This window comes from Siphateles boraxobius, unplaced genomic scaffold, assembly GCF_051911475.1.
Source record: "Siphateles boraxobius isolate OS27281-9 unplaced genomic scaffold, OSU_SipBor_1 65, whole genome shotgun sequence".
In the NCBI taxonomy this organism is placed as follows: Eukaryota; Metazoa; Chordata; class Actinopteri; order Cypriniformes; family Leuciscidae; genus Siphateles; species Siphateles boraxobius.
In genome coordinates this window covers 14,338,286-14,352,258 of record NW_027509192.1, presented here as the reverse complement: position 1 = coordinate 14,352,258, position 13,973 = coordinate 14,338,286, and the positions used below count along the sequence as shown (strand labels likewise).

The 13,973-nt window shown below is 39.3% G+C and overlaps 1 protein-coding gene across 2 annotated transcripts; it reads left to right on the top strand.

Moving 5' to 3' along the window:
• Nucleotides 1–724: 724 nt before the first annotated feature.
• LOC143721050 (sulfide:quinone oxidoreductase, mitochondrial-like) lies at nucleotides 725–13,904 on the top strand. Of its 2 annotated transcripts, none has more exons than XM_077211151.1 (10): nucleotides 725–3,106; nucleotides 4,230–4,456; nucleotides 5,106–5,276; nucleotides 5,643–5,696; nucleotides 6,133–6,327; nucleotides 6,988–7,197; nucleotides 7,291–7,474; nucleotides 7,761–7,828; nucleotides 13,335–13,513; nucleotides 13,609–13,904. In XM_077211151.1, the coding sequence occupies exons 2-10, from the start codon at nucleotides 4,238–4,240 to the stop codon at nucleotides 13,664–13,666; spliced, it is 1,338 nt and encodes a 445-aa protein (XP_077067266.1). In that variant the 5' UTR covers nucleotides 725–3,106; nucleotides 4,230–4,237; the 3' UTR covers nucleotides 13,667–13,904. The 2 variants fall into 2 exon arrangements, with proteins under 2 accessions (XP_077067266.1, XP_077067267.1); XM_077211152.1 differs by lacking the exon at nucleotides 725–3,106 and adding an exon at nucleotides 3,576–3,689.
• Nucleotides 13,905–13,973: the final 69 nt, after the last annotated feature.

Here is a 13,973-nt window from a genome sequence, read left to right as displayed (position 1 = left end):
AGTAACTATTCTTTTGTTACTAGTACAAAATTAACTTTTTTGCCATTGACTTCTATGGAGATCTGTCATTCAGATATCAACTATTCAGTTCTGACTAGTATATTCCAATTGTGACTAGTACATATATATTAGATACTAGTAGTTATTCAATAGGTATTAGTACTTATTTTTTAGAGACTAGTACCTATTACTAGATACTAGTATTTATTGAGTATATTAATGAATATGGACTATTAATGAATAAGCCATATCTAATAAATGAGGACTAGTATCTAATGAATAAGTACTAGTATCTTTAAAAAGATACTAGTACTTAAAGCTATAGTATACGATGTTAAAAATCGGCCGAGAAAGCCTGAGACGTTAGGGAAGTTTAAAAAAACTCATCCCACCCCTCCACACACACACCCCTCCCCTCTGTGCTACCTGATCCCTCCCACAGGGAAACGAATTGAACAACCTCACTCAGTCAAGCTGTGATCACCGCCCGGTAGTAAACATGGGAACTGAGATGTATGCTGTGTCAAGGACTTCAAGAAATATAATTACTTTGACCCGTGATAGGCGATCGCGATGCTAAACGGCTAACATTCCAATGCCGACCGGCAGCATGAGCAAGTTGTCAAACTGATAAAAAGCTATTTATGTAACACGTCACACCATAAAAGTATAAATAAATGTTTACCTGCACAACAAAAAGTCAGCCGTGTCAGGTTCGGTCTTCAGTCCCAGATCTCCCTGAAGCTTCCTCCAACGGTCAATGGTGGACCCTATATTTATCCTACTCAAAGTTCGGCGTTCTTCACATTTTTTTTTTAATCTCTACTCGTTCCTCTAATGACTTTCTCTTTCGTCTTAACTTTACTGTAGAGGCAAGCAGGGGACGCTTGCTGCTGTCTTTTTTTTATTTATCCATTGCTGATATGCTACTTAGCTAGCTACCATAGACTGTCAACTGCTTACACGCGCAATTTCATGTCGCAGGAGGGGGGCGGGTGTGGTGGGGTGGAGACGCGAGCGCCAGGCGGAGTTTCAAGTGGAGCTGGTAATTGGATGAGAGCAGTTGACCAATGTAAGCTGTCCGGCCGGACAGCTTACATTGGTCAACTTCTCTGCGGCAGTACAGCCAATAGAGTGAATGGATTTTTTTCATTCTTTTTTCTATTCATATTGTTAGGATTGTACTATATAACCATAACCAGCATCTAAACGAGGATATTAATAATGAACAATCTTTGAAATCGTATACCCTAGCTTTAAAGAATAAGCACTAGTATCTAAAGAAAATGCACTAGTACCTAAAGAATAAGCACTAATAGCTAATGAATATGTACTAGTACTTAATGGAATAGATACTAGTATCTAAAAAATAAGAACTAGTATCATGAAAATAAAGACTAGTGGTTTTAAACGATTAAATGTTAAAACGGCTTGCCATAGGTGTTTTTGGTGCTCAAGCGAGTAGTATGAAGCTGCAGACTCGGAGACCTGCATCTACAGTCCCCCTGCACCCAGAGTCGCGCATTCTCAGACCCCTCGTTTTTCGAGACAGCGCCTCCTATCAAATTGTATCGGAAAAACATGTTAAGAACATGTGAAGAACTTAAGCCAAAACGTGAGTAGGCTATCTTCAATTTTATTTAGCGAATCGTAGTAGCCTACTCGTTTGATTTATTTTTTAATAAAACTAATTTAGCTCATCGATACAACATATGCATAGTCCATTTAATATTTGTAAAGATAGTTTGTAACAAGATTTGAGCCGTTAATGTATGTTTTTTCGCCCTCTTCCACCCGAAAATATTTTGATAGCTAACGTTAGCCTTTAACCTTGGACTTTTTGTAGATATGTCATAAATGCTGCAGTGATTTTCACTGCCCATTTTGTGCCCCCATATATTTCAAACCCACAAAGTTGTCCAAAGTTCAAAAACATCTCAAGGGACACTTCAACAGAGCAGTGCAACATGAAGGTAACATTTGCAAACATCTTTTTTCTTTTTTTTCTTCTTTTTTTTTGAAACATCATAAGACATGTGCTATCGGGCCTATACTGTTGTAGGCTATTCCAGGGGTACACCATACATCGATGTAGTCGCCCCTGCCGAACCCAGCAACATATCATTTTATAATTATGCAAAGCGACTTATAAATTAGTTTTTTAAAACAATTGAAGACGAAAAGTAGTCACGAACACAGTTTTTTCTTCCTTTTTTCTTTACAGCAAGATGATGTTTAGGTGATCATTAAATAAAGTACAGAATTGTTAGTTATTGGTGTTTTGCCTATTCTGCTTTGTTTTGCTTCGCATTCAAAATATCAAAAAACAGATTTTGTAATGTTAGCATGGTAATGTTAAAAAAAAAATTGGAATTTGAATACAAAAAATATATAAAAAAACATTGTAGCAATATAATATCACATACTATTTTTCAGAAGATAGTTCAATCTGTAATTGTATCCCTTCCATCGCAATGAGTTTTTTTTTTTGGCACATGCATTAAGCAGGGAACGCAAATATTTATTGGATCATTTATTTGGAGACCGTAATATTGCATCTTATTGTTTTTAATTGCATTTAGATAAGCGTGCGCTGTACTCTGTGTTCGGGTGTTATACGACCTTTCGAACAGCAGGAGGCACTGTGTTCGAAAAACGAGGGGTCTGAGAATGCGGGACTCTCGGTGGGGGACTGTAGATGCAGGCTCCGAGTCTGCACCTTCATAATAGGCCTATTGGCTCAAGTTCGGTAGGTGCTGCTGTCAGGAAAAAAAAAACTAGGTGTCCTGGAACTGCGGTCCTAGAACTGCAGCCTCCGGTTGTGCAGGAATACCCAACTTTCGTTTGCTCGTGCGTGGAAAGTTCATAGCCTACATACAGTAGGCTACTACAGTACACACGGACATAGATCGAGCGCTATAAAATAAGAATTAGCTTGAATAAAGATTTATGACATGCACAGATTACATCATCGCGCAACGTTACTGACTGTCAAATAATAAAGTCGATTCGTCAAACTGAACTGAACCAGGAAAACAAACCGCAGTGATACTGTATCATTTGACAGTTGCAAGAGCTATAGCTCATAGACAACGCTTTGACTCTGGTAAGACCTTATTTCACCCGAGTTTACTGTTTGATATGTGTCAAAAATAATGATTTACTTCAACACCGTGTAGGAATATGGTGTTTATTGTGATCCTGTACACAAACAGCTTTTAGCAATTTGTCTACGCATGTAGGCTAAACAGCTGATTTGAAGCGTAAAAATAATATTTGCAGACATCTAACTTATGTAGTCAGCATAGATATCCTATATTTCCATGCTTAAATGTTATTGATGGGATTTTAAAACAAAAAGGGTCTGTATTTTCAGTGATAATGGAATGTGCAAACGCTAGACAGTATAGACAAAAAGCCTGTTCAGATGGGCTGCTAAATGATTATAAACAATGATGTCCAAAACGCCTAGGAAGGCTGTTCAGCTGGTTTCGAGACATAATAAATGCTGTCTAGGTAGGCAGCTCAATGGCATTTGAGCCACATCCATATAAAACGCCAGGTATCATGACTCAGCTTTAGTTTAACTGTAAGATGTGTTGGGTTGTAAGGATAGTGAATATGTTTTTGACTATGTACCAAACAGACGTGAGGACTCTCTTTATACGCTCAGCTTTGAAAATAAAAAGGCGAGTAGATGCATGCAAGATCTCTAAATGTAGCATACTATTTGAATTATTTTCATTTTTAAAGATTACAGTAGGTTTGCAATTTTACGTTATTACAAGAATACTAGATTACACTATAGTCCTAGATGCTTTTTGGGAACATCACCAAAAAAAAAAAAAAACTCAACTTTTGAGAACCTGTCAGCACAACCTCTTTAAAGGAACTAATATTTTATGTGAACAAGATATTGGATCAAAACTTAATCAAAATGAGATCAAAATAAAACAATAATATATACCAAAAAAATTGTTGATTAATAGAAATTAAAAAAAATTGTTTTGTGTTCATCCTGATTAATATATTTTTATTTAATAGATTTATTTCACTCTGTAGTTTGTTCATCAGTGTTTTGTGATTGAAAGTGGTCTAAGAGAAAAATCAACAACTGTGATTAACCAGATTAGTTGCCTAACTGTGGTTACCACATCCTCCTAAGTTAATAAAAGGTTATTTTTGTCTGTAACTTGTTTGCACATGTCCCGCTGGTTGTCTTCCCTCAGTGGTCAGCATGGCAGGCGTTCTTCACCCACAGCTGCTGTTGTTGTCCAGGCAGTACTGCAGAGTTTCCTCTGTCATGAACTCACAGATTCACAGCAGCTCTGGGCTGGCCGCTAAAGACCACTACAAAGTTCTCGTGCTCGGTGGAGGGAGCGGTGGCATAACCATGGCCGCACGCCTGAAAAGAAAGGTTGGCGCGGAGAACGTGGCCATTGTGGAGCCTAGTGAGGTATAATGCAGCAGAGCATTTTTAGTGTAACTGCTCCTTTAAGAGACCGCCGTGTGCCTGGTTGTTCTTGAGGCGTCACGTACGTCACATACTGGCATTCAGGTTTCACAAGTTCCTGTTTAGTGTAAGTCCATTGTTTGGACATGTACAAATCAAAAGCTTTGGAGTCTGTAAGACTGTTTTTGTATTTAAATAAATCAGCAAGGAAGCATTACTGTAAATTGGTCAAAAGTGACAGTAATAACATTTATGTTACAATATAGATTTCAAGTTCAAATAAATGCTGTTTTTTTAAACTTTCTATTCATCAAAGAATCCTGAAAAAAAGTATCACAGTTTCCACAAAAATATAACTGTTATCAACATTGATAATAATAAAACAAATGTGCATATTACAATGATTTCTGAAGGATCATGTGACACTGAAGACTGGAGGAATGATGCTGTAAATTCAGCTTTGCCATCACAGGAATGAATTACATTTTAAAATATATTCAAATGTAAAACAGTTATTTTAAAAAGTAATATTTTTCACAATATTACTGTTTTTACTGTGTTTGATCAAATATATGCAGCCTTAGTGAGCAAAAGAGACTTTTATTCAATTCTTCAAAACCCAGCATGACATTCAATGCATTTTTGATTCCAGACGCATTACTATCAGCCTTTATGGACGTTAGCTGGCGCAGGGGCTAAAACGGTCGCTTCCTCTGCGCGATCAACAGCGAGTGTGATACCATCAGGGGTGACGTGGGTCAAGTCCAAAGTGGCAGAATTTGACCCTGAGAACAACACTGTCCACACAGACTCTGGGAAAAAGGTATGGAACGCTATTTAAGTTTATAGTTACACTATAAATGTGTCTCAGAGTATTGTGTGTAAATGTTGTGAAAGAGCAGTGCTTTTCTGCTTATGATTAGTATAGAAAAGGGTCTTTTTGACAAGGGAAATGCTGGGGATTTTTGTGTCATCATTGTGATCTTGCATAAGATAACAGTGCATATTTTATTGAACCCTGAAGGTGTGTCATTATAAAATATTCAGAGTAGAACATGTTGCAAAACCAAAAGGAATGTCATATTACCATTGAGAAATTGCAAGATAATTCAGAATGCTTACTTAAATCAAACTAAACCTAGCGTTAGTATTTTTTACTAATTAAATGTAACTGTTTTTCTTCTCTCAGATTTCCTATGATTATCTGATTGTAGCTCTTGGGCTTGACCTGCACTATGAAAAGGTATGTTATGAATGTCATTCATAATGACTGAATTGCTCATTTATGATTTTCATATGCATGATGTGAAACCTTTACTGGATGTAGTGCTTATTTTAAATGAGAGGAAACATTCTTGGATCTTTTATTATTAACAGTGTGGGTGTGGTGTTATTGCCACATCACTCCAGAGGATCTTAATGTCATGTTAATTACATTTGTCTGTCAGTCTTGATATCAAAGTTTAAGTACAATATCAACCTTTGTTCTGTTTTTTTTTTTTTTTTCATACCTGACATGACTCTGTATACGCAAAGAACAGTGTGAACCATGGAATAAGATAACTCTGGATTTGTAAACTGGTTAAAAATTATCCTGGGTTAACAATTTAAATTGGTACGTTAGATAGAGTTTTCTTCTCAAAGTATCAATCCAATTAAATTCCTTCTGCTTATTACAGATCAAGGGCCTGCCAGAAGCGTTTGAACATCCCAAAATTGGTTCAAACTACTCTGTGAAAACAGTGGAAAAGACGTGGAATGCCTTGAGAAACTTTAAGGAGGGAAATGCTTTGTTCACCTACCCAAACACTCCCGTCAAATGTGGAGGAGCTCCTCAGAAAATCATGTATCTCTCGGATGCCTTCTTGAGAAAGGTTTAATCCTTGATCTACGCATTGTGTTGTAAATCCCATTGTACATTAATCATCACCTTTTATTAATACACCTACAGAAATATCATGCTATATTTTTGGACATATGGTAATACCATGTTTTTGGGGACATACCATGGAAACATCATGATTCATGTATTTTGGTACATGTATCATGACAGTACCGTTTTGTGGACATGAACAAGGGTAATACCATGATTTGGGCCACATATCATGGGAATAACATGTATTTTTTACTTATATTATGGCAAAACCATATTCTATGGACATAAATAAGGATAATAACATGTTTTTTGGGCGTATATCATAGAGTAAAACTATGTATTTTGGACATGTAGCATGGTAATACCATGATTTGTGGACACAACTAAGGATAATACCATGCTTCTGGGCATATTCATAGCAACACCATGTATTTTGTACATGTTTCATTGCAATGCCATGTTATTTTATGATTCGAAGTAGCTTGGAGAGCCATGTAAACACAATGGTAAATTTAAGTACCATAGTACCATCATTTAGTACCATAATATTAACACTTAAAACTATCACTGTACCATGCCACAATACATTGAAGACACCAAATGATCAATAATAATCAAAGAATTGATAACGTTTTTTTTAAAAAAAATGTTTTTTTAGACAGGAAAAAGGTCCAAAGCCAACATTATTTACAACACCTCCTTACCAGTGCTGTTTGCGGTCAAGAAATATGCAGATGCCTTGTGGGAGATTGTGAAGAAACGGGACCTTAATGTAAACCTGAGGCAGAACCTCATCGAGGTCAGGGCAGACCAACAGGAAGCTGTTTTTGAGAATCTGGACAGACCTGGGGAGACAGAGGTTTTCAAGGTAGCAATTGTTACATTTGTCACACACAAAAAACCCATTCAGTTCTGTTTGCTGTAGATTGAGTATGTCACGAACCCTTTATTTTGGTCATAGTACGAGATGATCCACGTTACCCCTCCGATGGGACCACCTGCAGTGCTGAAAGGCTCCTCATTGGAAGATGCGGGCGGCTGGCTGGATGTAAATAAGTACAACCTTCAGCATAAGACGTATGCCAATGTATTTGGTATCGGAGACTGCACCAATCTACCCACGTCCAAAACGGCAGCAGCAGTTGGTAAAACACAGAAAAAAAATCTTTTTTTAAAAACACATTTTCTGATTATAAATGTTTTTTGATATTATGTAATTATTGTGGTGCTCTCTGGGAAAAGTAGGAGATAAGTCCTTGCTCATTAAACCTTTTCTTAATTATCAGTACTCATCAGACAGAACCTAATTTTCCACAATTAGTAGTTTCTTGTGAAATGATTTCCCATTCGTTTAGTGACGATTTATGTAATGAGAGTTGTTTCACTGAAATGAGAAGACCAGGAGAATCATGTGACTATAATCTTCTGCAGCTGCACAGTCGGCTGTACTCGACCGAACCGTCAGCAGAGTTCTGAAGAAACAGACGCCGGATAAGGCAGTAAGTATGTTTGAGGATAAACATTAATGTGCTTTGGGCCAAAAACTTTTGCTCCTGTATCTCTATTTCCTGTGTTATCCAAATGAACACCACCAGGGGGTGCAGTGTTAAATAAACAATAACATAATCATACTGCATACTGGCTTTGAGTCTGACATGGATCCAATCCTAATATAAAGTGGTGCGATGATGATGTATTTTTGTCGCATGACTTCAACTAAGCTTGACAACTCTTTCAGTCTTTGTTTAAAAACTTGTTTAAAAACTTGAGTTATAAAATGATTTCCATTACACGAGAGTAGATGTTAAAACTTCATGCTGATTTGTACTCGGCTTTCGCCAAGATAAGCACCAACGAAGACATAGCTTTACAGTAACCTATGCTTCTCCATCCATTTACGCTTCTTTCCATATGGTGATGTAAATCTCCTTCTGTCTAGTGTTAATACGCGTCAGCACACACAACGGCTGCAACCACAGTGCGGTCCCCCCATGACAACCGTCTGGATTGAGCTGAGTAGGGGACATCTCTAGGGTCTTCAAGTAGGCACCTTCCGTCCTCAGTGTTTCGTCGAATAGCCCACGACACCTCAAGAGGGCTCCACAGTGACTCTGGCGTCCCAGAGTCACCCCCTTCCGTCCTCCACTCAACTCAGCCCAGCTTACTGACCTCTACATCCCTCCTGCTGCTGAGACCTAACCACAATCTCTCCGTAACCCAACCATACGCGCCAACCCGTTTGACTAAGGCTGTCGAGCCCCACTGGTGCGTTAATATGCAGTTTCAGTGGCAACGGTTCCGTATGGCATACCACCTACCGCAAAACACAATATCTGCCCAACCACCCGTCATTCACGCAATATACACAGGAACGTAATGACTGTAAATACTATACAACCTATACAAATAAACCAACACACTCTTCAAGTTTTCAAGAATTCTACGAAACCGTAGCATGGCGGCCTGTACACAGCCAGCTAGAATCTTTTCGTCTCAACCACAGCCAGTTGCTGCTCCTTTCTGCTGCTTCAGATAAGTTCTTTACTGTGCGACGCAACTATTGGCCACTGAATCCGACGTCTCTGAGGAACCGGGTTGTAGAGTGTGCCTCAAAACCTCAACAACCCACTTCCACTGGATAAACCTGGACTCTCCATCCTCGCTGTTCTGCTTCAGTGGCCAGATGAGCATACCGCAGTTTCTTCCTCTCATATGCCTCATCTACCGCATCCTCCCATGGCACTGTTAACTCTATCAGTTGAACAATGCGTGCTGATCCAGACCACAGAACAATATCTGGTCGTAGGTTAGTGGTGGCAATCTCAGATGGAAAAATAAGCCGTTGATCAAGATCAGCCAGCATCTTCCAGTCCCTAGCAGCTTCCAGTTGTCCTGGGCGAGAATTGGTGTTAGCACCTTTTCTTGGTGGTTGCTCGCCTGGGCGGAGGAATATTGTCTTCTGCGTGTAATGTTTTGCTAGAACAGGCGGCAACTTATTGGTCATACTACACTTGCCTTCCAATGCTAAAGCCAAACATCGCAACATGGCGCCAAGTAAACCGACCTTGGCTAAGAGCCACCTTACATCCTGTCAAAATGTGCCTTAATGTGGCAGGTGATGAACACAAAGGACAAGAGGGATCCTCTCCTACCCAGAGGTTTAGGTTCTGCGGTGATGGGAGAACATCATATGTTGACCTAATAAGGAAACTGATCCTACTCTCTTCCATTGACCAAAGGTCTTGCCAGCCCATTTTGCGTTGTTCCACACTCTCCCATCTCATCCACTCTCCCTGCTTGGCCTGGGAAATGGCCTTTATACATCTCATCCTCTCCTCCTGCTTTCGCTCCTCGTTGACTACCAGCTTCCTCCTTTGAGCTGGGCCTGCCTTGTGCCATTTAGGAGGAGCTAAACTGAGCCCCAAACCCCCTCTTCCATGCTGTACCTGTCCCACGATATCCCCAATTTGAAGGTCAGCCTTTGCCTCTACTACAGATTTCTTTGCTGACCACTTTCTACCAGTTTTTACAGGTGCTGCCTCCCTTACACAATTGTCGCTTGACTCTGCTAAAGTCATTTCCAGTCTGACCTAGGCACACTTAAACTCGGTTAAAGCAGAGACTGGCAGCTGGAATACTCCTTTACTATAAAGTCCCACTCTGCTGAGGCAGCGTGGAACTCCCAACCATTTCCTGATGTATGAACTTATTAACGCTTCCAGCTTATCCACCTCGTACACAGTCAGTGGCCACAGCAACCTTGGCAGCAGACCAAACTGAAAGCACCAGAGTTTTAGTTTGTCTGGTAAAGCACAGCTGTTTATACTCTTCAACCCTTCCACTGCTTGTCGTCTAACTTCTCCCACTCAAACTGTGTCCTTTAGATCCCCATCGTACCATATCCCAAGACTCTTCACTGGCTTCTCAGAAACTGTTGGTATTGCCTCACCATTAATGAAGAATGTTTTATCTACTACCTTACCTTTAACTATCGAGATGCTCCTTGATTTAGAGGGCTTAAATTGCATTCGTGCCCATTCGATATTATCTGTTAACTTCCCCAATAACTGATTAGTGCAGGCTACCGTTGTAGTCATGGTTGTCATGTCATCCATGTATGCTCTGATTGGTGGTAGTCGCATCCCAGAAGCCAAGCGCTCTCCTCCTACTACCCATCTTGATGCCCTAATGATTACTTCCATTGCCATGGTAAAAGCCAGTGGAGAAATTGTGCATCCTGCCATTATTCCAACCTCTAAGCATTGCCATGCGGTGCTGAATTTTGGAGTTGAGAAACTAAATTGCAAATCTCCAAAATAGGCTTTCACTAAATTTGTTATTGACATTGGTATTCTAAAAAAATCAAATGCTGCCCAAAGAAGCTCATGTGGCACTGAACCATATTTATTAGCCAAATCCAGGAATGTCACATGGAGCTCCTTCCTCTCCTTTTTAGCTGATTGAATTCGTTGCCAGATAACATTGATGTGTTCTAAGCATCCTGAGAACCCTGGAATGCCCGCTTTTTGAACTGAAGTGTCAATGAAGCCATTCTTTAATAGGTAGGTTGACAATCTCTGAGCAATAATGCTGAAGAAAATCTTACCTTTGACATTTAATAGTGAAAAAGGACGAAACTGACTGATGCTTGTAGCATCTTTTTCTTTAGGCATAAAGACTCCACCTGCTCGGCGCCATGCTCTAGGTACAACCTGCTTTTCCCATGCCACTTTTATCAATTTCCACAGAATTCGTAGAACTCCTGAAGCACTCTTGTACACTCTGTACGGAACTCCATTAGGCCCGGGAGATGATGAAGCCCTTGCTTTTCTCACAACCTGCTCTATCTCTTTCCACTTAGGTGCACAGACCTCCATTTGGTATTCTGGTGGATTGATAGGTGGGATATCTGATGGAATTGACATAGGCTCATGCCTTTTTGCATCTGTATGCGTTTCCTCCAAATATCTCTCTAGCTCAACCCTAGATGCTTATAAAGTGCCATTCTTCTCACTGGTGAATAACTTCTTTACGAATTTGAATTTTTTAGAAAATATTTATAGAAATTTTATAGAAAATATTTTATAGAAATTTGCCCTCGCACGCTCCTTCTTTTTGTAGCGTTTCCGTAGGTGCTCAGCTCTGCGTAATGTTGCAAGCTTATCTATTTATGGCCCTTTGTAAGAGCTTGAGACCCTCCTTCTGACTTTGTTCTGCTTTTTTCCATTGCTTCCTCAGCTGTCTCCTATCTCTAACTAACCCTTCAATAATCTGCTGCCGTCTAGATACAGCAGGAGTAGTTTGTACTTTTTCCTTCTTTTTTTCCACACCAAACCTCTCACTTCCATATGCGTAAATGATGTCCCCAAATTTATCCAGCTTCTTTTCAACTGTACCAGTTAATCTTTCCAATGCAAAGCATAGATCTGTGTTTACCGTGTCCCATGCAGTTTTCTCACAAGCTCTTGGCCATCTAACTCCAGGCCTATGCCCGTTGAGGTTCTTTTCTCTCTTATGCTGGTTAGTCTGACCGGGTTCACAAGTATCAATGTATTCATCACTAACTGTGCAAACCCTCATCTCCTCTATGACAGGGGTACTGATATCCTGTCAACTGTGGGTTTGCTTCCTGTCGCTTGATTTCATTCGACTGACTTGACTGACTTCGTAAGAAGTACTGATCAATGCGAGGCCCTTGTCCCTTCTCCCTCAAGCATTTCATTTTCCCTTGATGAATCTTCAACCCCCTGACCGTTGTCGCCTTGCTCCAGCCACAGACACAAGCTTGGAGTTCAATGACTTTGCTAACTGCAAAAACTTGCTAATAGTTTGCAAGAGCGCGATTATAAACACAACAAGGCTGTGAAAGCGGACTAGTGACTAGATGAGTTCACCTGTTCGACTGATGTTTTTAAATGTCCCCAACAAGCTCTGTAGTCCCATTAAGCATCCGCCTTTTACAAGACAAGTAAAAGCTTTAAATAACCCAAGAGGGTATTACTGGTGTATTATATATCGCTGAATAAAACGTGAAAATATCTTGAGCTTGTGTTCACCACAGACCTTATTTCAAGCATTAACCAAAAGTCCATTAAAAAAAAAACCATTGACTTTAGGACGATGGAACCAGAAGTGCTAAAATACTAACTCGTTTCTGGGTTTTGGGCTACAAAAGTAGGCTATACGTCATCCCAGCACCAATCTATTACTCTTTAACTTATCTGCCATCTACTATCCTAAAATAAATATCCTAAAATAATTTGTGGCTAATATTACTTCTGGTTCAATTGTCACACTTTTGTCACGATTAAGTCCAGTGCATTGAATTTTGGGATAGAATCATTTCATACAGGTACTCAGTCGCTGTGTCTGAAATCGAATACTTTTCTACTATGTAGTATGCGAAAACAGTACACCAATAGAGTAGTGTCTGAATACATAGTATTTGAAAAACAGTAGGCGAAAAGTATCCAGATGACCAACCACTTCCTGCAAGATTCTGAAGTTTGCATACGACGGACACTTTACTATCCAATGAGGCCACGGGAGAGAATTTGTGAATGAAACTGAAGCGACACAACTGCCGCTGGTAGATCACATGTAGTAGCGGATGTAGTACGTTTCATTCATACTATCCTTAGAGCGTACTTTTTTAACGGTCACCAAGTAAACACGTATTTCAGACGCAGCGAGTGTGTTGTATACAGAACAGTTTGGCAAATGTGGTAGTAATGTAGTTGTATTCTGTAAATATGCATACTATTCACATTATGCATGCCTATACAGAAATAGTACAAGTAGTATGGTGGTATGCTTTTCCAAAAATATCATTTTTTCTTATATAACTATATATACAAGTAGCAAGTACATATGTACATAAATAATGCGTATATTCATTCATTAATTGGATTAAGGATATACTAATAAATAATTAAATTCATCATTCTAAATAGCTAAATATTACTTTTTGCATACTAAATGCTAATTGTTTTGTGCATGTTGCAGTATGATGGCTACACCTCGTGCCCTCTGGTTACAAGCTACAACACAGTCATCTTGGCAGAATTTGATTACGACGGGCAGCCGCTGGAGACGTTCCCTGTGGACCAAAGTAAAGAGAGCAGGGTCATGTACCACATGAAAGCTGATGTCATGCCTCACTTGTATTGGCATGGACTTCTCAAGTGAGTACTGCTGATCTAGTACTGATCTCAACTTACGCCTTTGATTACAAGCCTGACATTTTTTCCTCTTCCTTTTTTTGTTTTTCTTCTTTAAGGGGAATTTGGGGAGGCCCAGGACCATACCGGACCATCATGCATTTGGGAATGAAATAGAACAAACCTTTAAAGGGAACAGAGTAAAAATTAATATCCAGAGATGCCTGCTTTAAAATATAGTTTGCTAGCTTTGTACAATTTCTAATTACAGTGCTATAAAATAGTTTTGGCTACAGCATCCATGTATAAAAAAAAAAACATTCTACTTGTGAGCTGTCCTTGCATAACTTTTTCGTATCATTCAGAAAGAAATGCATTTTTAAAGTGTGAAAATAAAGAACAGGTTCTTTATGAAGTCTGTATTATGACTCTTGAATATTTTCATAATTAGATAGACAGACAGAATCATTCCCCTATCCTGTAA